This window comes from Taurulus bubalis, assembly GCF_910589615.1.
Source record: "Taurulus bubalis genome assembly, chromosome: 4".
Lineage (NCBI taxonomy): Eukaryota > Metazoa > Chordata > Actinopteri > Perciformes > Cottidae > Taurulus > Taurulus bubalis.
Genome location: NC_136592.1, coordinates 16,518,655 through 16,543,352, shown reverse-complemented (window position 1 = coordinate 16,543,352; position 24,698 = coordinate 16,518,655). Strand labels below are relative to the sequence as shown.

General features: G+C 40.2%; 1 protein-coding gene across 1 annotated transcript; it reads left to right on the top strand.

Annotated features, from left to right (window-relative positions):
• Window positions 1-336: 336 nt before the first annotated feature.
• LOC306735069 (chromodomain Y-like protein 2) lies at window positions 337-23,621 on the top strand (the record flags this gene model as incomplete). Its single annotated transcript, XM_079216504.1, has 7 exons — window positions 337-366; window positions 13,392-13,995; window positions 19,400-19,617; window positions 22,605-22,777; window positions 22,872-23,082; window positions 23,235-23,378; window positions 23,463-23,621. Exons 1-7 carry the CDS (start codon window positions 343-345, stop codon window positions 23,619-23,621), a joined length of 1,533 nt encoding a protein of 510 aa, XP_079072630.1. The 5' UTR covers window positions 337-342.
• Between the last annotated feature and the right edge of the window lie 1,077 nt (window positions 23,622-24,698).

Below are 24,698 nucleotides of genomic sequence, written 5' to 3'. Positions count from 1 at the left end.
ATCATCTCCCGTTGAGTGGTTGGCTTGCAACAGAGGGCGCATGCAGACCATCGGGCTGTGCATTCTTAGCTGGGGACTAATGTTCTGTCCTCCACTTGGCTCTGGGTAAACAGCACCGCCCCGATGCTTGTTTGTTTTGAAGTGTGGAACGATCCATCGCAGAGCGCCGGGCTCGATTGACACTGTCTGCTGATCTGCTACTGCGGATTGCTCAGAATAACACGGCTGCTCGCTAATTCCCGTCTACCGGGGCTTTCGCCGAAACACCGAGAGCGTATAGGGTCCAAAAAAAAGCCAACAAGGCAGGCAAGAACGCCGCGCCGCCGGAGTCCGCACCCCAGAATGGCTTCAGGAGACCTTTACGAGGTAGGATAACCCCACGTCCAGGGGAAATGCTCTGTAATATTGACGAATAATGGAATTAGGAAGTAAAGGGGAGGGCGTCGCGTATGTAAAAAGCGGTGTACTAAGCCCTTTAACAGGCGAAACTAACCCTTATCGTGCTTTGCGAAGACGAGGTTCGTTAATTTCCGCTTCTACTTTGTGTCGCTTCTGATATACTTTGACATAATTCTTCACGGCTGTAGTAAATAGATAATGTGTCCTTTACGGGCTGAACTCCTAAAGCTGTCGCCGAGTTGAAAGTCGTGGTAAAGTGACAGCGGCGCTGAGCGGACGGACATGGTGAATAGCTCCAGACGGAGTGATGGTTCTCAAGGTGCGCATGCATGCCAAAAGACATTTGGTCATCTCCGCATGTCCAGCGGTGTGACTGGTTCGCAGGCTGGGTGGCACATACGGCGAGACAACAGTTTATTTCTATCGAGCGGTAGAAACAAGTCTACGTGAGCTTCTTTCACGGCTGATGTGCGAATTTGTTAAATTATGACTCCGACAGTTTTTGGCGTAAAAGTTACACAAATGGGCGGCTGGAAGGTCACGCTGCCCTCGTGCGCAACATCACTCAGGACCCGGTGCAGGAATGTGCGTGGAGCCTGATTTCCACATCAGACTCACTGAATTAAGCTCTCACTGTCATTATAGTGTTTGTTATGCTGACATGGTGTCAAATGTTTCAGGTCATGGTGACACAGAGAGAGCCAAACCAATATAGTTAGACAAAACAAGTTTTCTATGTTTTAAAGTTAATTAAGATAAATATAGACTGATGAATCAAGCAGGACATCTTTTAGATTAGACAATAGGTTGAATAAGTGAGAAGCAGTTTGTGCATTTTCATGAACTGTTTCATTACAGTCATTATTGCTCTATATCCAAGAGACCCATTTAATTTGGAAAAGGACCACAGTGCTGCCAAAGAGGGGATCTGTGGACTAAAGAAATAAAATCTATTGATTTAACAGAAGTATATTAATACATCCCCCGGGCCTTTGAGTTCATGGGGTTTTGCTATTGACAGTTTTATTTACTGTCAATTTATTTTCCTTCACAGTATTTTACAAAATGGATTTTAACTGCATATTCTTAGCTTGATTAATTAGTGTTTTTTTTTCAGTTGAGTAAAAACAACCTGTTTGGATTTGTGCCTTGTGCAAGTCATATTATTCAGTAATTACGAGCAGCTAAGTGAAAAAAAAACATAACGTCAGCCTCAAACTTGAACTATGGAGTTGTGTGAGCCTTGAAGTAGTAGCTATATGGTACTTACATTGACTAATGTTCTGTGGCGCTGGTGGTTTGATCATTGTTGAACAGGTGTATTGCTCACAAAATATGATTTTCGTTGGTAACAATGTGTTTGCAGGCAGAGCGCATCAACAGTCTGTTGAGTCTTTGAATTGTTTCCCTACTGACATGACAACAGCTCCATCGGTGATAGTTCTGTTTAGGATGACCAACATCGTTAAGGTGACCACTTTGCTACCATACAGCTTTTATTTAAAAACAACATTTGAAATACAGAAAACGGTGTTTCTTATTTTTGGATTCTATGGCAAGTAAGCATTTTGAAGAGTATGTGAAGGGAATGCCAGCACCAATAAACTAGCTAATGAGGTTATGTAGAGGTAGTTGTTTGATGGAGCTGTAAGAGAGTGTTTAAAAAGCTACAAGATACATATTTTATGAAGAAGATATTCAAGGAGGTGAAGCCTGGGCTTGAAATGCGTTGGGATGACTTTCTTTGGTTTTGTCCGAATTCAGTATTCAGTTTGTAAGAGCTTCAGTTTTGGGCGTTCGTAAAATGTACGGTCACTCTGATCTTTTGCATGCCTTATCAGTAAACTAGGTCATTGTTCTCTAAAGGGTAGTAAGTTGTGTTGAACAGATATCCTGACATCAAACTGATAAGTAGGCTTATGTATAAAAGTAGTTTTGCAAAATTGTGGATACAGGTAAGGTTTTCTGCTGACTTTGTAAAATGCATTGAGGCAGCTGAAGCACGGTGAATAAACGGAACAATGTCATTGTCAAATCCACAATATAGTTAAGAAGACAACAGTTGCTGGGATCAGTTGCTGTTCGGAGATGCCTTTTGTTTACTAAGCACATTCAGTACTTGAACATGGATGAACACATAGCGAGCCTAACTACTTGTTTAATACATGTAGCCTAAAATAGGCCCAAAGCATAGTGAGAGGAACATACAATGGTCTGTTAGGGATGTCGGGATAGGTGTGTAATGACACCCTGACATCACTTCTGGGTGTGCTTACAGGTGCAACAGAGCACAGGTATGACCACACTCAGTCATGCTAATTTGCACCACTTAAATGTGGTGAAACTCACAGGAAGTAAGACCCTAGCTACATGGGCAACCAACAAACATACTCCCTGGAAACATTCAGACAATGACAGTTGATATCAGTGTGGTATTTTACAATTACAAAGAAAGTATTGTCTGCATATGCTTCAATAAAGTGTAAAAACAATTACTAAATTGACTAATTACAACAAATGCTGTATTTGTCACACAGATGCACCAGGTTGGAGTCAGAGTTTGCGGGTCATTTAGCAAAGTGTCTGCAGGGTGCTCCTTTCTCCTCATTGTATAGAGTATGCCTATAAGGGAGGATTGCACAAGAAAGGAGAAGACATGATTTACTAAGGTTACGTAGATTGCGACCATCAGTTATGTGTGGAAAAATCTCCAACTCTGTAAACCAGTGGTAAGAAATTGCACAAATGGGATTTACAAGAGCCACACGAAGGGTTGTCGTGGCAAAAATATATGTGTAATGTAGGCATTTATGTAACTAACACATGTTTATTAGAAAAAAAGATTTAACAATTAGGCTTAGTGATGTCACAATAACTGATACTTCAGGATTCAAGTCGATGCCAACATTATGAGAATGATACTGCCGGTAGTCTGAAAATGTGTTTGGGACGCAGTGAACGAGTTAACAAAGCACAGTCCTCCACGGATTTTGATTTACATGACACACTCAAGCTCTATGAAGTAAAAATGACTATTGGGTCAAGGTAAATTCAAAAAATTATAATTATGTGTTCAAATGTAAACTTGTAAAATGTAGTTTTGGGCCAGAAACGTTAATAAACACAGTTGTATGAAGGAGATGTTCCTCCACTGTATGTAAGAAGTAGACATAATCACCATGACGTTGCATACTGGTGTGTGTCGTTTTAAAGCCTTGATTTTGGCATTTTGGCCGTTGCCATATTGGTTTTCGCTCATCTGAAAGAGCACATAGATAATCCCTGCAGTGCAGCTGTCTAGGGAGGAGTGACACCGGCACGCTACCAGGGTTTGAAGCAGCTCTGTGCCTGAGTGGGTTCGAGAGAGGGAACGCTCTCCAGACAGGATTGGTCACTCGCGTGAGCATCATAATGAATCCCTTCACAGGTTAAGCTATGAAGAGGTGCTTAAATCTTCTAGATGCCAACCCCTGCTCTCCCAGCAGAGGGCGGCAGGTCAGACACACAACGTCATATTCTGAATTCTTTTAAGAGTTTTTCCTCAGGGCAGTCATTCTCAACCAAATTATTGTTAGATAAAACACATTTTTATTGTTAATATTCAAAGCTAGTTATATAATAAAGAAAAATAAATCGAAATGTGTATTTTTAATGATCAGTTGCATTTGAATGTTACCATGCTAATCATGACGCATCATCAGTTAGAGACAATCACGTTTTGCCCATCGACAATAAATGAAGATGGTTTTGCCACTGTTGGCTAGCTAACGTTCCCTCAGATAAAGGAATGGTTTTAGAAAAAGTGATGTGGGAGACAACCCTGCGTCAGAAAAGGCTGAGCATTTTGTGTGGAAATAGGACGCTGACTACATTTAATATGGATTCATTATGGCAAGTAGTGATGGGCTAGGGCAGTGTTTTTTAACCTTTTTTGAGCCACGGCACATTTTCTACAATAAAAATATCCCGCGGCACACCAACAACACAAAAAGTTATAGAATGTCACATTGTAGCATAATACAGCATATGTGGTAGGTAATTAGTGTGCTACCTACTGGCATGGAAGAGTATTCAGTGTTTTCCCTGGTTTACAGCTTTAGGGGGGGGAGCGACTGACAGACGGACATACTACATCGTGGTACCTCACAGTTCTACAAAGTAATACTTCACAGTACTAGTGACTCCATCTGTGCTTTTATGAATAAGAGAATAAAGAACATTGCAATCACTTTCAATTAAACCAGATTGCTCCATCAGACAAAAAAAATGTGTTATCACTTTGTTAGAAAAATGAAAATAAAGTTATATCCGTGCAAAAAATAACTAATATTTAGTTACTACTAAATAGCTTGTTGTGGAAAACAACAAGCTATTTTTTTTGCTAAACAGAATGAGTGCAGATATGTGAGCATCAGGTTGTATCAGTATTAGTGGCTGCAGTGAGCTGCTTTCCTCTACAACTCTTTAAAACGAGGTTGTAGATTTGATACAGCCGCTCTCAATTCATGCTCCATGTTGAGAGACGCAACAGCAGGAAAGACGACCTCACGGAGGGAGATCTCATAAAGATCGGCTTTTGGCGAAATGACAAGAATCGCCGAGTCGCGCAAGCGACCTATTAACGGCGTACAGGTAAAATCAGCATTTCCTCTTGGGGCTGTATTTAGTACAGCCCCACCTGTACTAAATACAGCCCCAGTTTGATAAATACTGACTTAAGGAAACATGGTGTTTATTGATTTTAATGACAACCACAAAGTGTCCAGGCTTTGTCACTGCAGTGTATTTTTCGGGCTTTTGGAAGAATATTTCCAGAGCCTCTCAATATGCAAAGTCAGAAACGTCATTGATGGAGCTCCAGGCTGCAGCCTGTTGGATGTTTGTCTTGACCTGCAAATACATGAACTGTTGGGCTTTAAAAGTGAGTGCTCATAGCTTAAAATAGTGATGGCTTCAGCAGCAAATCCCATTGTGAAAAGCACGCGACATATTTTTCGCCGCTCTCTCTCTCTATCCGCTGTGTGCTCTCCTGTGTGCAGCACATCGGGGCAGAACTCCACTGTGCACGATACAGAGAGCAGAGAAGAGTTGTAGACGCGACCCAGACATGACATACTGTCGTGTACGATCAATAACATACGGCCGTTTAGTTTGTTTAATAGCAGAACAAGGTGCAGACCTGTTCTATAGGAAATTACTAGGCCGGCCACTATATTGCAGACTCAGACGCTCAACAATGGCAAATTATTTGCGGCAGCTAAATAATATTTTTTTGGACCAATTAAGTGAAATTGGAAATTTTCTCACAGCACACCTGACGATCTCTCATGGCACACTGGTGTGCCACGGCACAGTGGTTGACAATCACTGGGTTAGGGTAAGGAGAAAGTGTGCCATGCTGAGGAAGATGCCAGGGATGAAGCTGATGTGCTGTCACTTTTTGCTTACATCTCTCTTTGATAGTGTACATCAATCTGTAGAGGGGATCCCCATTCAGGTACTGCACAAGTGGATGAGGAATCGGCCCTAGTGGGGGAGTTTTCCACAAATACTCGTATTACTCAGAAGGCGGCACAGGTTCTCGTCCAGGCTCTGATCATCTCGCGCCCTGACTACTGTAACTCCCTCCTTGTAGGTCTACCTGCTAGTGCCATCCAACCTCTGCAGCTCATCCAGAATTCAGCAGGTCTTTAACCTTCCCAAATTCACCCACACTACTCCGCTCCTCCGCGCCCTTCACTGGTTACCTACCGGTGGTTGCCCGCATCCACTTCAAAACATTGGTACTTGCGTACCGTGCTGCGAACAGATCGGGTCCAATCTACACCCAGGCCAACCGGCTTGTAGCTTCGTCACTGCGAGCTAAACACTCAACAAAGTCACAACTGTTTGCTGTCCTGGCTCCTAGATGGTGGAATGAGCTCCACGTTGACATCAAGACAGCAGAAAATCTCTACATCAGGGGTGTCCAAACTTTTTTCACCCAGGGCCACAAACAGAAAAATATGCGAAAGTCTGGGCCACTCAGGTGAGGTATATCGCAAAATGAATCAAATGAGGTAAATTATGCTATTTAAATATATAATATAATAGTATATAAATATATATATATTTTTTTTTTTATATATTATATTTAATATTTAAAAAATCGCATCAGAGGAAACTTGGCCTTTTCCAAGCTCCGGTAGAAGTCGGTAGAAGTCGGGTAGGGAGAGAAGCTGATGCTGATTCTTCATCACATCTCATGAATTCTGTCATGAGATGACAGACACATATTTCCTCATTTTAGCAGAAAGGATGACCTCTGGAAAAGCTGCTTTGATTTCAGACAGCTTGGGGAAGTGCACAGCGTGGAAGTTACGTAGTTGTGTCTCAAAGAGACGGAGCTTCACACTGCACACTTTTATGTGTTGTGCTACCTGCTCTGGCTCTTGTTCAGTGTGTTGAGATGATGATAAGGTCAACTAGAGGCCAGGTCTGCCAACCATAGAGGGTCACTCAGCTCATGAAGAGGTCGAATAAATCCGCTGCAACACGGAGCCGCGACTGAGCAGCGCACCTCAGAGTGAAAGAGGAGGTCCCGTATTCAGCTTCAACATCAGACAGGAAAGCTTGAACTTCTCTGTGGTGGATCTGATCTCCTCCGTAATGCAAAAGTTATCGCCAACTCCCTGCAAAAGCATTAACAGCTGAGCGGCGTCTGCGAGCTCTCATCACAAGCTTCATCTGACACCTGATGCTTTAAGTTAGCTGACAAGTCTTCATGCTCTGTGTTATGTAGTCGCCATCTGAGAAGGTTCCCTGTGTCGCACTGTGAGCTGAAGAAAAAGAAAAGAAGAAGAAATTATCCTTTATTAATTCCCTTGGGGAAATTCTTCTCTGCATTTGACCCATCCCTGGATGGGGAGCGGTGAGCAGCCCTGTGGGGCGCCCGGGGAGCAGTTGGGGGTTCAGTGTCTTGCTCAGGGACACTTTGACATGTGAGCTATGGGGGGACTGGGGATCCCCCTGAGCTACCTCGTAGCTGTTAGTGAGGCATTTTCTCGTGTTTTGTTCGGACAGCAAACATACGATTGTTGAGCTCGCAGGTTAGCTGCTGTTTGCTTGACTTTCTTTCCATTATATTTTAGAATGGACAAAAACATTTCAAAAGCCTCAATTCAGTGCAGGACTGCAGACAGTTAGCTAATGCCCGTTACCCAGCGAAAAGTGGACTCGAAGACATGCCACCAGTAAAACAGGCAATAGCACCATGGACAGCACTAGCGGCAGCCCGTGTTTCTACTTATCCTCACTGCCCCAGAGAGAGAGAGTGCTAAAACTGACCACCTGACTCTTCACTTGTTCAATGCTGCTGCACATTGGACTTATATGGGTGACTCCTTGGCTAACCTTCTGTTAACCTTACGAATTACAATGAGTGTATAAACTAGTGCAGTGGTTCTCAACCTTTTTTCAGTGATGTACCCCCTAACCAGCGCAAACCATTTTTGGTTGAAAAAAAGTCAAAATCAGTGTCTGATTTAATATACAATATAGAACATTCTCTTTATGAACTTACACTTATATTTCATTGAATATTTATTAAATAACATTTTTTAAAGGATTTTTCTATTTGAGAACCACTGAACTAAAGCACCAATTTTTCACCAAACAGGACTAAACACATCCTTATTTCTGAACTGGCCTGTAATTGTAAAGTGGCAACCTGTAAATATTACTGTACTATGTACAACCTTGATGTATAGCAACCTTAATTTAATCTCTATGCAAATGTGTGCCTTGCTGCAAAGAAAAGAAGCGTTGATCTTAATATAAAGGGGCATCGGACATTTCAGTATGAACATAAGAGAGAAGAAAAAAAGATTGTGTCTAAAAGGGTATTCATTGGTCAGTCACAACATGTTATAACAATATATACAATATATATATATATATTGTATATAACAATGATGATTTAGTGATTAATGATTTAGTTTTTGTCATTTAAGATTGACTCAACAATCTTAAAAAACATATAAATAAATATAAAATACTCTTTAAATACAACATTACTATATTATGACCATATGAAGTTCTTATGGTAAATGTGTTGCCCATTTACTCATTCAGCAACGAGGCAACATTAGCTTCAATTTGGTGTTTCTGGCCATCTGGCCGTTTAAGTTCAATACTCCTGAGGGAAATAGCTGGCTCCTCAGCAGCTAGATTCTCCACCGTGTTCACCAGATAGTTGTCACTAGCTTCAGCTGTCATTTGGTGCTGAACAGGTAGCGTACAGTCAGTTTATCAGAGCTTTTATCCTGCTTGCTGTACTGAAAAGAACACTACGAGAATGGTAACGCAGAACCAGATGGTCATGACATTTTCTACTGCAAACCAAGTCTACCTACGTGTACTAATAAGTTGCAGGTGGTTAAACAAAACAAAGAAAGACTAAAAAGAGGTACAGGCTCATCATTATGAGGGGGCATTACATATACAAACAGGTTTTAATGAAGTCCCCAGTTGAACCCCGTTATTTAAAATGTTCATTTGTTATGTTACATATGATGGTCATGACATTTGTCTGAATGTTTTCAGAGGTTCTGGTCATAATGCAGGTTGTTGGTGTGGCTTTGGTGTTGGTCATTTGACTGGAGCTTGTTGGGGTGGGTGCTAGAAGCGTACGTCTACACATAGGCGGTTAAATCTGTAAATGCATCTCTTTCTCTCCATTTCATTTCTTAATTTTGCTAATTTTGTCCGTTGATGTAACAACCATAAAATAACAATTTCTTAATGTGCTGTCGAAGTCTGTTCCATCTTTGAATAGTGATTTCCTCCAGTTGGAATTGTAGCGTCTGTCCCACTTACCATATGTTGGCTGTGATGGTCGGTGTTGTTGTTTGCCAATTGAAAAGAGGAAGAAGAAGAAACACTTTCGATTGTTCAGGCTTTTCCCTATGGGCAGAGGTCTCTACGAAAATGACCTGGAATCTCTCGTACTGACGCAAGTCGTTTAACACGTTAATAGTGTTTGATAACTTAGACGGCTTAATGTAAAAGGACCCTTTCAGTTTGGTCCTCATGTCAACATTGCTGCTTGAAGCATCAAGTGTTTCTAAACCTCTTCGGTCTGTGTACACAAGTTTACCCCAAGCTTTTTCCTTCCTTCTCTTTACTTCTTACTCTGCATGTGTCTCTCTCTGCAATGCTGTTTTGTGTAACACTGTTTGGGACTGTGAGCAACCCGATCATCTGTTCATTTCTGTGACAGCCCTGCGGCTTACCCATCAAAGGCTGTTTACTCCTGTTAATGTGCGCAGCACATCTGAGAACATGATGAGCAGTTATTACCACAGCTGCACTTAAGCCTCTGATGAAATCTTCCAACCATTATCCATCTGACTCAGGGCCCAAATGTATAAATGTCCGCTGAGAATTGTTCAACACAACCTTACTGAAACTTGCCTGAGTCTTAAAGACCAGAAAGCTGTATTCCCCATTTATCTTCAGAGTAATTGTCAACGACTGCTGTAAAATCAGAAGAGCCTAACATTAAGTCGGAGGATGTTATTGCCTGTGATTTTTAAAAATGCCATATGTTTGTCAGCGTAAATGTGCCACCATGTGAGGTAATGTTAAGAAAACTTATGTATAGCTGTCCACCATAAACCTGTGTGCAATATGTATGAGATTGTGGTGTTGGGTCGTGGTTATGCTCAGCTGCAGAGGGGTAGAGAGATGTATCAACAATGGTGCAAGTTTCTAAGTTATAAATTTTCTCATTTTGAGAATGGGTGATGCTGACCGTCTATTGTGATGGTTCATTGTGATGTGTATGTATGACTGTGTTTGGTGTGTCCCGTGTGTTAAATGTTAATTTTTGATGTGATGGTGTGTGTGTGTGTGTGTGTGTGTGGCTGTTTGTGATGTTTGAATTTGGTTGTACAATTTACATTGACTAAAGACTTCAGTTGGGCCTGTTCTTTTTTTTTTTTGTCCCCTCAACCTTTTTTGGCTGCTCTCATTGCACATGCTGTAGTCAGTGTTTTGATGATAATTGCATTTATTAGCAGATGTTTTGAGTTTTATTTAAAAAATAATCAAGAAATCAAACATTAGAATGCCAAGGTTAAATTTGAGGATCATATTGTATCTGGTAAATTGAAAAAAATTTAATTGGGTTAACATATCCAGTCACAATACCGTCTATATCAATTACCACTCAATAGAAACCTAACATTTGGAGTTGACTTCCAACCAGTCAAATTAAATTAACATTATTCACTGATTTTAAAGCCTCAAGTTTTGTTTGCAAAAATCCAAATCCTGTCTCTATAAAAGAGGGATGTCTGTACTTCATCAAATTATGGAGTTTTAACATCCAGAAATCTTCCATCCAGAGTCTTCTGAAGTGAACGTTCTGATATGCAAATCTAACCAGGTAAACTCAATCAAATTGAATACCTGATTGTTTGAGTGATAAGACAAAGATGTTTGTCGATGACACTATCATAGTAAAAATAAAACGGAGGGAGACTTTCTATTCTTATTTCATGCTTGGACATTATGATATCACTGTTATCCTGTTATTTGGTTATTGACCAAAATACATGAAAATATGCTTAAAACTCTTGAAATGGACAAAACATACAGCAATCACTTTAGCTTTATAATTTCTTAAGAAACTTGTTTTCTTTTTATTGCATGGGAGACATCTTTTTGTAGAGAACATCCTTTTATTGTGAAAAACAAGCAATCAAATTAAATAAGGTAATAACAAGTCTCCATGCATGAATAAAGAATACTTTTTTTAAATTGCGATTCTGATCTTTCTTACACGATAACGCCTGTACATTTATATTATGCAGCTAAAATCTAAATGTAAGCTCTAAATGTCCAAACAATGTATAGTATAGACTGCAAGTAGTTTCTCTTTCCTTCTTATTTTGCTGTGTTTTTTGTTTCTGGACATCAGCCTTTGGGCCGTGGGTGTGAAGCCCCCTGCCAATAGCAGTGCGCAGGTGAGGAATTAATCAAAGCATAGCGATCAGGTCACAGCGCTGTCTCCGTCTCCCTCTGCTCTCTCTCTGTGCCATGGATGTGAGCAGTGGGGTTGTGTTTCTGTAACACACACACACTCTCTCTCATACGCACGCTGACAGGGTGAAGATCGTGCAGATTTGTGTGGAGGTGTGAGTTGTGTTTATTTCTGCTGTAGAATAACCACAGTGAAATAACCAGCACCTCTTGCTCTCTTTATTCACTCTCTAGCTCGTTCGACCAGTGCTCTCTCTCTCTCTCTCTCTCTCTCTCTCTCTCTCTCTCTCTCTCTCTCTCTCTCTCTCTCTCTCTCTCTCTCTCTCTCTCTCTCTCGCTATCATGGTAGAGAAAGACATCTTTTTCAAGTCACTTATGTTATCCCATCCCTTTTAAGAGATTGTGTGAAATGGTAACATGTGCTGATGTGTTGTGGTTTCTACGGGCCTAATGTAGTTATAAAATACAAAGGCATTTCCAGTTTGTGTTTTACCTCGAAAAGTTGATGTTTAAGGTTTCTTCATGATAGCAGCCTGCAGCTCATCTTGGCTCTGGTCACTTATCTTTCTTCTGCAGGGAATTAGCTATTATCTTAAACTTGACGTTGGTCACAAAATTTACTTTTTGTAAGATGTGCAATGTCTGTGATTCAACGCAAAAATACAATTCCACATTCAACAATACATCATTATTTACTGTGTGTGTGTATATATATATATATATATATATATATATATATATATATATATATATATATATATATATATATATATATATACACATACACACACAAAATTGAAGGAATCCTCCTCAGGGGATCATGAACATTCACAGCAAACTTCAATGTTGTGAATGGCAGATCCACAATGCAGCCGTGTGTGGTGCAATGAAAATACACCCACAAGGAGGCCACACACTCCCACAGAGCTGTTGTATGAGTTGTTTCATTTTATACACTATATATTTTTTATATATATTTATTTTGATTTTACAACTTTACAAGACAGAACTCTAGAACTTTAAGGATACAATACAAAAGAAAGATGGAAAGAGAAAGCAACAACAAGTCAGCATCGGTACAAGTGTTTTTAATTTGGCAGAGCAAAGTCCTGTCAGGAGGGTCCACCATGTCTAAGACCGTTTTCCATATCTTGACAAATCACTTGACATTGTCATGGAGGGTGTGGGTCAACTTTTCCAGAGGAAGAACTTTCAAAATCCCCTTATACCAATCGTCGGTAGAAGGAGTATCCTATAAATCCAGAATTTAAAAATAGTCTTTTGTGCTATATACAGTAGAATTCCAATGAGTTTCGTGTTGCTCCTCCTCCTTGCACTGCTCAGTTTAGCTACCAAAACACATTGAGGATAATCCAGGTTTCTCCATATGGGAACCAAAAGTGAAAAATTATTCTGAAATCTAAAGTAGACCATGGTCTTGTTCCAGGTGTTCAATGTGTTTCGTACAATAAAGTTATTTTGGACCTCCAACTTTGCTCTTTTGTAGCCCTTTTCTGTTGGGAATTGAGTTTGGCTGCATCTGTAGGGGGTACAGTAACCTGGGCAATATATTCATTATGAGCACGCTTATCCTGCCAAACTAGGAAGCCTAGTAAAGTTCCCCACCTATTCAGGTCTTCCTTAATGCGTGTTGTAAATTTGGTTTAAGATTGTGTTTAACCAGTCCTTGAAGGGAGGGGCCAATTCTAATTCCAAGGTATGTTATCTCCCTGAGTGACCAGTGAAAATGGAATCCACTAGGTGGCGTAAAGCCTGCCATAGCGCCAATGGGCACGTCCTCGGTTTTTGATAGATTAACTTTAAAGCCTTCATATGTGTCCAAACTGCCGTAGACATTCTTTATACACTATATTAATGGCATTTCCTGTTTTTACAAAAAAACTTGTAATGCAGTATAGTAATGAAATACTGTCTTTCTTTTCTACCTTTTGATGTTCTGCGTTCAGGTGGAGCGGATCGTGGACAAGAGGCGGAACAAGAAGGGTAAGTGGGAGTACCTGATAAGGTGGAAAGGTTATGGAAGTAAGGAAGACACATGGGAGCCAGAGCACCACCTACTGCACTGTGAGGAATTCATTGACCAGTTCAACAGCTTGAGACTGCACTCGCACAAACGGCACAAGGTTCCAAAGAATCGTCAAGAGCTCCTCATCACCAGCCAGCCATTTGCTACAGAAAGCTCCAGAGCTCGTTCTGAGGCCCGAAAGAAGAAAAGGACTTGTGGCCCGGCTGTTGGCGTGAGAGTAGGAACCGTTCTAGGGATTGGAAGTGGAGGGTCAGGACCCACTCAGAAGCAGAGGAAGGTGGGTGTTGGACCTGGGAAACATGCTTCAGGGGACAGAATCAAAGTCATGACGTATAAGGCTCCTCCACCTGGAGAGCCTCACTTTGTTCCTCCAGTGAGGGTTCCTCATAACGGACTCCAGAATGGAGAGATGGATGCTCTCATGTACCGGACAGCAGCAAGGTCCCATCGACTGCCCTCTGACAGAGTGGATAGAGAACTAGGAGGCATGGATACCACTAGACACAAGTTCACTGCTGAGCTAGGTAAGTTGTTAATAACTTATTAATTGAAATATGAAAAATACAGCTTAGGTGGTGCTGGATGTTTTTTGACAGATATTGACATTTTCATCTGATGGTTAATTTTTAATAAAAATATAGCGAGCCAAATTAAAACTATTTAATTCAGAACTCCATTAATATTTGTAATAATGCAAATTACTACTAATCAAGCTCTGGAACAAAACCTTACTCAACAGTCAAGTAGTTTACTCCCCATGTTTAGATAAGGATGATAATTTAAGCTATCTGCTTTTGTATTTATTCAATATTTGTATTTTAGCAGCCTTTAACAGACACCATCTCCCATAACCATCACAAATTGAAATGAGACTAAGTCACAATTACAGTACAGGAAAGTGACATTATTAGTACAGGAGAATGGTAAATGCTAAAATGTGATGTAACAGTAGCACAAGTACAGAGGAGTCATAAAATCAGCAAACTGATGCATTAGTGTCAGTTACACAACAATATCTACCTAAAGTGTGTTAACGTGAGCCACCATAAGCTACTGGTATAGCTACATAGCAGACCACGCAAGGCTGAACTCAAAATCTGGGAGTTGAACAAGGTTGAGGCTATGTGTTTGTTTTGGTTTCTTTGCTCAAGAATTAAACTTTTCCTTAAGAAAATATGTTTTTCTTCTTTTAAAAGTGACACAGTCTCCCTTTTGTCGAGGCCCCGTCTTGACAAAAGAGGCGTGTCTAATGTCCACGATTAGTTCATTTCTGTAATAACAGCATGACAAAGATGACTGAATGGGGGTAGTTGGTAGAAATCAGAGATTACAGTTAAAACATTGATAAAATGATATAAGAGTTGATAAAATTACACAAGAAGAGAGTGTTGGTGAATATTTAAAAACAATGACAAAAATACCCTGGTTTAGTAGTGCTGGTACATTTTCTTAGGACTTTTTTTGCATTCTCATGAAATAATCAAATCCCAAAGGTTTCAATTTCAAATAGCAACTGCTGTAGTTGCCAGTTTGTCTTATAAAATGGAAAGTAAACACCAGTAATTACAATTATAGAAACATATTTTTTATTTTAAATGTGGACTTAAATTTAGTAAATAAAGAACTAGGAATTGTGAAGATTTGAGGGGTCATTTTTTACGATAATAACATAGAGCAATTGCCAGTGTCCTCCCAGTCTGATTTCATAACTCTGACTCTCTCCCACCTTCTAACAACATTTCAGCAATTGTTATATTAAAGTGAAACTGTGAGCAATCTATGTAATGGGGTCTGGTTTCTAAATTACCTCAAATACATCTTTAACCTGTCTGTTCTGCAATATATTGTTGCTTATTAGCTGTCGTACATTTCTAGGCACATTTCTAGGCACATCTAGTGCTCAGTGGTGAGCAGGGTCGTCCTTCAATCAGAGGATCGGCGGTTTGATCCCTGGCTCCGCTAGCCCATGTCGATGTGTCCTTGAGCAAGACACTTAACCCTAAATTGCTCCCGTAGCTGCGCCTACAGTGTATGAATGGTTGATAATCCTGATGTGGCACCTTGCATGGTAGCTCCTCTCATCAGTGTGTGAATGGGTGAATGATGTCATGTAGCGTTAAAGCGCTTTGAGTGGTCGGAAGACTAGAAAAGCGCTGTACAAATACGGATCCATTAACCATCTTGATTTATCTCGGGTAAGCTAAAAACAGCTAATGGCTAACATCAACCATGCAGATGTACCGGCTCGTTCCTAATGGAAAATGTAGTGGGGGATGGATCTTTCTATATGGATATGAATGATACAGTTCCTCATATATAAGGCAGCTACATGCATAGACATTTTTAAATAAATTACAATTTCCATGGCGAGTATTTCCTATTTCATGATAGATAAATTCAGTACATTTTAGCAAGAACACTTTTATAGAGGCTTGTGCTGACACTCTTAAAAGCTTCTGCTAAGGTTCTTTACTACAGGAGCAGCTGATAACACGCTTACATTTATCTTCTGGGTCACAGTCCATGGCCTACACCACTATAGTTAATCATTACATGCGTTTTTAGAAGTCATTCACAGCTTGCTTAACAAAAAATCCAGATTCATTCATATCCGAATAACAATACACCCTCAGCAGTCAAATTAATATGGAGTTTGTCAATTCTCATTGTCCATAATACCCGTTTAAGCAGGGATGGGCAAACCTTTTGGCTCAGGGGCCACAATGAGTTTAAAAATTTGACAGATGGGCCGGGCCAGTATTGGATGGATGGAGAGGTTGCTTTTTTATTTTATTTACGCAGATTTGATGCATATTGTTTCTCGTGTGAACTGATATAAATTACAGGTAAAAGCCATTAACTAAAAAGTAAGGAAAACCTACATTTAATTTCAGTGGGAACAGTGTCGTTGGTGACCCTTTTTTGCCAGTGCATCAAAGTTTGGCGTCAGTTTGGTTGTGGCCATTCTCAGGACAGATCTGAGGTGTTCATCAGATAACTGGGATCTGTGGCGTGATTTGTTGATGTCCATCACGCTGAACATCTGCTCACACACATAGGTAGAGCCAAACAACAGCATCCTCTGTGCCATCCTCCTGATGTTTGTAAACTTGGCTTAGTGAAGCATCAAACTCATCCAGTTTAAGGGAGTTGAACTTCTCCTTTAAGACGGAGTCACATTGAAAATCAATCACTTCCAATTGCAACTCCTGCTGCAATGTTTCATAGTCTTATGACAGGGGACATGACACCAGCTGAAGGGGTTTTTGTGGGTCTGATGTGCGTTCATTATACCGAGGAAAATACCTCTGGATTCAGCTATTAGTTTAACTTTTTTTTTTAAATAAGGGCTATTAGAGTGTTCGAACTGGGGAGTGGGATCCACTGAAACGCCGGGTATTGCAGGAAAAAGGCCAAATGAATGTGGTTGTGGTGGTGGACGTGGTTAGACTCAGCTGCAGAGGGGACAGAGTGGGTCAAGGAACGGTGCTGGAAGGAGGTGTAATTAACCTCTTCTGCAACAGATGTTTTGATTGTGTATCTCCCCAATATATACCCTCAGCGAGGAGAACGGATGGAGAGCGTGAGCAGGAATCGCAGCCTTTACGCTAGCAGAAAGCACGGCACGTAGCAATCAGAGGACACACACGGCTAGTGCACTCAGAGGCACGACAGGAGAGCGCACACACAAACAGCCTGAAAGAGTGCAATAAGCATCAAGAAACCTCAATTCTGGTCTGTTGCCGGCATTGTGCTTCTGGAAACTCAAGGAGAAGCGCTACAGTGGTCTTTACTATAATTTGGACAATTTTGTACCAATACTCAATGGGCCGGATTAAAAAGCCCAACGGGCCGTATACGATCCGCTGGCCGTAGTTTGCCCATGCCGGCGTTAAAGCAATGTTTTGTCCTATTGGTGTCAGGAAATATGTTATTGTTCTTTTTAGATACAGAGTATGTGTATATTGGTATGAATGTTGTGTCTATGATGCTCTCTCTATGATTTTTAGTTATGCTGTTTGTTATTGTTATTTCATTATTTTCTGTGATTGTTTTTTCTTTCTGTGATTTTTGGTCATACAAAATTTATATATTTGTTGCAATGGATTGTAAGAAAAGGAGTGCAATACATTTGCTTGCATCACAGCAACATGCAGGTATAATTCTCAATGCCGATTTAATTAAGTCTTACGACAGAAAAAATAATTTCCATAACCTAAGGGGGGTATCAATTCATACTGGCATTATACTATTATCGTTCAATAAACTTTGGAAGCTCACACATGGATGTTGTAAATGTCATTCCTTTTACAACAATGATTGAGATCTCCGTGACAATCACTGAGCTAGCGGTAGCACAATTTTCAAAAGCACCTCTTAATTGTCCAGAAATGTCAAGCCTGGTGTTTTCACGTGTCTGGAGCACTGTCAGTGAGACCAAAGCCACATCATCTTGTCCTACAACCGCTGTGAATCTCATAATCTCTGTTCATGGTCTTCTTTTGTAGAATTTAATTGAAATGGAATCTTCATCTGAAATTCACTTTTAGAATAAATGTAGTAATGCAGAGTCAAACTCCAGATAATTCAGTTTGTTAGAGGAACTAACTCAGATGTATTAAGTTTAACTGGACTTTTTGATTATTATATGTTGTGTTTGAGAAAGAGGAATGATACATTGCAGACCTTTTTATTGAGAATTTGAACATCTATTAACAATTTCTCATATCTTATAGAAGAATATGACGTCTCCAAAGTCAAGTTCTACTAATTTTTGAAGGGCCGACTAAAGCTTCACTGCATTATTTATTTTGAAATCATGCATGGTTTAAAAACATGGATTGAGGCTTCCATTGAGGGCTTTTTGTGAGTTTAAAGTCTCCACTGAATTTTTTCATACATATCAGACCCACCTTTGTGTTAAAACCCCAGCTTTTCTATTAGTTTTCTCATAATTTGGCGTTTGCAGAACTGTTTAAAAAAAGTGATGAGTGATGAATAGCTTATTTTTGGATCTTTATTTTTTACTAGGTTATATCTTAGATAAAAGACTTGCACACTACATAACTCATGGTTCTTTAGTCTTTCATCCATTCAGCTGATGATAGTGCAGACCTGAGATTGGGTTACTCAGCTTTCACAGGAAGCTTTTCTTGAATGTTGTGAATCACAATAGTTTTTGGATTCATGATGGTCCTCTAAAGATTGCACTGCACCCGTAAGTTAAAGTGTGAAAACGCCTGAAAATGGTGAAAAGTAATGACTTTAAATGTGAAAGTTTTTACAAAACAGCAAAATACATTCAGCTCTATGTGTGGTATCCAAGCTTAACAAAAGTCTAAATTCAACAAATCCCGCAGTTACAACTGAGATGGCATGCAGAGAAAATACTGTCGCATGACTCAGAAATAAGTGATTGCTATTTTAGTAAATTAGTGATATGTCTGCTAGCTGTAAATGTCCTAAAACAAATAATTTAACATTGAAAATAACTATCAAATTCAAATTAATCAACATTCCTGACAAAACAACAGACAACTGAATTCCTACAAACAACAGTGTATACTTGGTGTACATGCACATATATGAACTTTAGTTGCAAATGAAAGATCCAAACTTCATGTTATTCTGAAGTTCTGATTATGTTTTAGGATAAAAGTTGCATATGTTTCATGCTGCAATAATGTCACAAATTCAGAAAATCTTATCTAGGAATATCTTCTAAAGTATTCATTGCAAAAACAGTATGCAGTAGTTTTAATTAAAACCTTACCCTAACCAACCAGGTTGAAAAATACAAAACATTTTACACAGTTTTTTAAATGAATATTTCAGACAATGCTTCTGTCATGGGGTACTTTTCAACTCTAATAGCTACACACGACCGAAAAGACTCATGGACCTGTTTTGCCATTCCCCCTGTGTCAGGCTCCCCTCTGGCCAATGGCAAGATGCATCTACACAGCTCCGTAAAGCGGAAATTGGCCGAAGAGAAAGGCTACGTGTTCGACAAGCGCCTCAGGTACAACGTGCGACAAAATGAGAGCAACTGTCGATTTCGGGATATTGTGGTCAGGAAGGAGCAAGGCTTCACTCACATCCTCCTCTCCAGCCAAACGACAGACAACAACGCTCTGACACCAGAGGTGAGATCCGGAATGTTCCTTGGTCCCCTATGTTTTTGTGTTTTTGTATGCATCAATGTATCAAGAGTATCTATCATTGCCATAGAGCTCGGTTTGGGAAATGTAAATGAGAAAAGTTTCCTCCTTGAGGGTTCTAGGTATGCCCTGGAGCTATGCACTTCAACTGCTCCAGGGAAGCTTTTCAAGAGACAATCTTTGAAAACTGTGGTTTTATTTGACAGCTGCCAGGTGTGAATTTGTTGAGCTGCAGGAATCCTACACAGGGCATTGTTGAAAAAGAGTGTGTGTAGTCGGCAAAAGAAGGTTAGGAAATAGCTTCTGGGCTCTGTCCTTAATACTGACACAGAATGTCCTCAAAACTAGTAGAGTAATTAGGGGTACCAGTTCTATCAAAGACTATAGTTTAAACATAGGATCTAACACTATTGCTGTTTTGTAGTGTTTATTTGTAGACGTATGATTGCCACTGTCACATTGTGCTGCTTTAGATGAGCCATGCTGGGATGTCTGCAACATGGAATGTGGTTGAATGACTCTCTGCTCTGATGCCGTGGCTTCTTGCATTGTGAGGATCCACTTGTAGAGGCTCTGCAGGAAACTACCAGCCTATGATTGGTTGCTCATTTCCACACTCAATCAACAACAAGCTGCTCCATTAAAATTCCCCCTTGAAGTGTTCAGTCACTTGCTTTCACAGTTCAGTAGAGGCTTTCTCCAGTCTGCTCGCTTTTGGACTCTTTATAGTAACTATTGCAACATTTTGTATTCTTCTGTTAAATTTGATAAAGATATGATTTATGAATTTTGACTTTGATCAACAGCTCTTTGTGTTGCATTTCCTCTGCACTAACTGATATTGACCCTGCAAAGTGGAGAGGCCATATGCCATTCATGTCGATATTTACAATTTACATGATTTAATAATGAAGCATGTCATAAAGAAAATTCTAGTGTGTAAATTTAATAAACATTCAAAAATGTATTCTATTGCGAGTTGACGTTGGTTAGTTTGTTTTATACAGATTCCTTTGAGGTCTTAATAATCTAGTAGCCACAGATATGTGTCATTATCATCCACCTCTGGATCATAAATCTAAGTAAACAGGATTTTCCTCCCCTCAGATTGCAGGATGTGTCTTAGATCTTCTAGAGGGTGGTTTTTGCTTTGATACAGTGACGTGTGCATGGCAGGCTGTACTTCACAGGCACTGAAGTGGCCTAAACTGTGTCTGTGTGTGCATGTGTGTGTACTCTCATGTGTGACAGTAAACCCCGTAAACTGTGGGCTTATCAAGCAGGTCTGATAGCTCCCTCTCTGTCGCTCAGTCTTTGAAGCTACAGGAACAAGAGAGGCTGCCGATGTGAATGGCTTTCCAAAATCTTCAAAAATATCCCTGAACATTTTTTTATCCAAACACTCACTGCCCTGAGCTCTTAACTGGTCCTCTTTCTGTCACCTTTCCGGCTTAACACACAATCCTCTGTTGTATGACTTTCTGATAATTCTAGCAAGCGAGACAATGACTAGAATAACCTGCCATTCATTATATTTTGGCATGTGAGTGAACAGAGAAGTATTTGACTATTTATTTTATAGGGAAATGATCTAAATCAAATTGGAAATTGCTCAGATCTCTCGGAGACTACTGGGCTGTGTCCTAAATCATTCCCCATTCACTGTGTAGTATGATGCACTGTATGTCATTGTATTATTATTATTATTTTATTTGAGTTCAAGCATCTCCATGGCACTCTACTGCTCTCTAGAGTAGACTACTGTCTGTTCTATAGGGAGCGGTGAATAAGTGAACGAGGGAGTAGTTATGGGTATAGCACCGGAGAAAGGCAAGCTAATTCTGCTTGAAGAACTCAAAGACTATCCTACAGAAAATAAATAAATGAATTAATAAATTAGCTTGCAATATCATAAGGCATTCAGGAAACTGTGAAGAACTGAAAAAATAAAATAAAAACATGATTGATTGACTTATACCCACCACTTAAGATAATGATTTCTTTTCTAGGGAGCTGATGCTTTCTTTGTTGTGGATACCACCTTTTGTTTGTCTATGAATGTCCTCGAGGCATCTGCTCACTGCGCATGAATGTCACTTTGACTGCTCTCTTCATCCTCTCTGTTTCTGAGACTGGAACCAGCATCTGCCCATCTCTGCTTCTTGTATCTGAGCAGGATTTTAAATTCCCCTTGCTAGAATAATGTCACTCTTAGTCTCTCACACACACGCGCGCAGGCACGCACATACCACATCCAGTTAAAACTGGGAACAGATTATGTGCTTTGTGAGAGATATATAATTAAATTCACTTTAAGGTTGAATGGTTAATTTGGGTGAAGGGTGATAATCTGATTAAAATGCAGCAAGAGTGTGGGCAGATTGACTGCAGACAGTGATGTGGTGGTGTGGGTTTCCAGACTTCCTATCGGGTCGGCTGTCTGACAATGTAGGCTTGCTCTTCTTCCTTCACATGAGACAAAGGCCAAACTTGTTTCTTATTGCTGAAAGATGCACTGCTGAATTGTCTCTCTCTGCACATAATGCTATTTTGTTTAGGTATCATACTGCAAGTGCTGGCCATTGATTGATTTTCTTTGATTATTTCCTCAGAATTAATTAAGAGAAAAAGTAATTGGAGTCATATATTGCATCTGATTAACAACTTTTCTTACTCACTCTAATTGGTCTCATGCTAAAGCTTACACGTCATGTAAACATCTCATCTGCAGTTACAGCTGCTCAGAAAGTTACGTTAACATGCTAGAAACAAAGTCACCAGCATTCAGCTATACGCATGCATGCATCCCTGGTGTTTGTCTTTATTTCTAGTCCTGTCTGGGGATTTTTATTTTTGAGTGAATGTCGAGCCTTATTTCAAGGGTTGAATATCGATATAATCTTTTCTAAATGTTGCTTCATGTGTAAGGCGAGTTTAGAATATGATATGCATCTCCTCCTATTTCTTTTCAGATCATGAAGGAAGTGTGTCGAGCCCTGGGTAATGCAGCTGCTGATGACAGTAAATTATTATTGCTCAGCTCCGTAGGGACCGTTTTCTGTAGTGGCCTGGAGCCCTCGTACCTGATTGGCCGTCTGTCCACTGACCGCAGAAAAGAGAGCAGCCGCATCGCAGATGCCGTACGGTAAAAAGAATCTCTCCGCTATGAACACTGACTCTCTTTTCACTTGCCATTTGACCTGACAGAGTTGGTACTGATTGTTCTGTGGCCCCTTTAGGGAGTTTGTGTTGGCATTCATCCACTTCAAGAAACCCATTGTGGCGGCAATAAACGGACCTGCTCTGGGTTTAGGCGCCTCCATCCTGCCCCTGTGTGATGTGGTGTGGGCTAGTGAGAGGGCCTGGTTCCAAACTCCATGTGCAGCCCTCCATCTCACCCCCTCTGGATGCTCCTCTTACACCTTCCCCCAGATCCTGGGTGTAGCTCTGGTGGGTCACAGCAATATAAAGGCATCTGGCAAACTCCATTTGATCTAATCAGATTATTTCTATAACCACCTGATTAGCCTGTATTAGTTTACCCAAATCAAACATTTGGATTGCATGCCATATTGAAATCACCCTCCTGTCCCCAATGACAGGCTAACGAGATGTTGTTCTGTGGAAGAAAACTCACAGCACAAGAAGCATGCAGTCGAGGTTTGGTGTCACAGGTCTTCTGGCCGACCACATTTAACCAAGAAGTGATGCTGCGTGTGAAGGAAATGGCATCATGCAATGCAGTGGTAGGTCCGGATTTAGACGACCCAGAGGGCACTTTTTTTAATATATGTAACCAAATAACTCTCTCCTTTCTATGTTTTTAAAAGGTTTTGGAAGAATCCAAATGCCTGGTGAGGAGTATCCTCATGTCAGTCCTGGAGGAAGTGAATGAGAAAGAGTGTCAGATGCTGAAGCAGCTGTGGTGTTCAACCAAAGGACTCGAAGCACTCTTCAGTTACCTGCAGAACAAGGCGTATGAGAAGTGATCATCCACACCCAGAACACTGAATCGATGTGGGACTAAGGTTATCTACAGAGGAATGTCCAGGATGACAACGGCGTGATCCCATACTGTAGGAATAGTTGCATTAAGGGTCTTTGTTTCTATCCATCGCCAAATGGGATTCTCTGGAGTTCTGTTTGCTGACATGTCTACCAACAACAACTTCAATGTATTTTTCTTTTGTCATCAACTTGTGTTTCATAGTTATTGGAACCAGAGCTGTCCAGATGTTTATTCTCTAGGAGTCTAAGAGCAAAGGGCCAAATGTGCATTGCTTAAATGAACACTGGCAGAGGTTCTTCAGGGAGGTACATGTTTCAGTATATATGCAAGACTTATGTGTTTATGAAATGATCAAAAAGGTATGAAGTCAATGTATGTCTGATAGCATGTGATAATATATATATATTGATATATATTTATTTCAAGTGTGTAAAAGAGTAACTTTTTGAATATAAGGGTTTTCTTGCATTTGCTTTTGGTTTTTAGCTGAAGTGTAAATCAAAGTGTGCATGAGGACACCGTTTCTTTCTTCTTTCATGCACATTCCATCCTCTGTACGGACAGAAAAAAACTGGCCACAGATGCTCATACATGTCAGTGGATCACATTCAGTGACTGTTTGAAATCTCACGAAACACTGGATAATTGAACAAAAGCTCTTTTTTGTCACATGATTCGTTGTTCAACGTGTTAAAGTCTGTATTACACATGACAGACATCTTGTTTGCCAGTAAATTTGTTATCATTATCAAAATCACCATACATTTGCTTCTGTTATATGAAACCAAGATTAATGCTCATATACATGAGACCGTCTGGTGATTAGTGCATAGGTGTATGCCATATCATCCTCCTGTTGTCAACATCTCTCTGTCTTTAGTTATCAACTTCAACAAAAACTACAAGAGTTTGATTCATCTTTTAGTTCTACAAATTAAATATAATTTAGGTGAGGACTTTTATTTCAAGGGAGACTTGTTTGAATTGAAATGCAAATCAGAACACTAAGTGGAAATGGAGATCACTGGAAGCCTCATGGGAATGCTCGCACCAATTG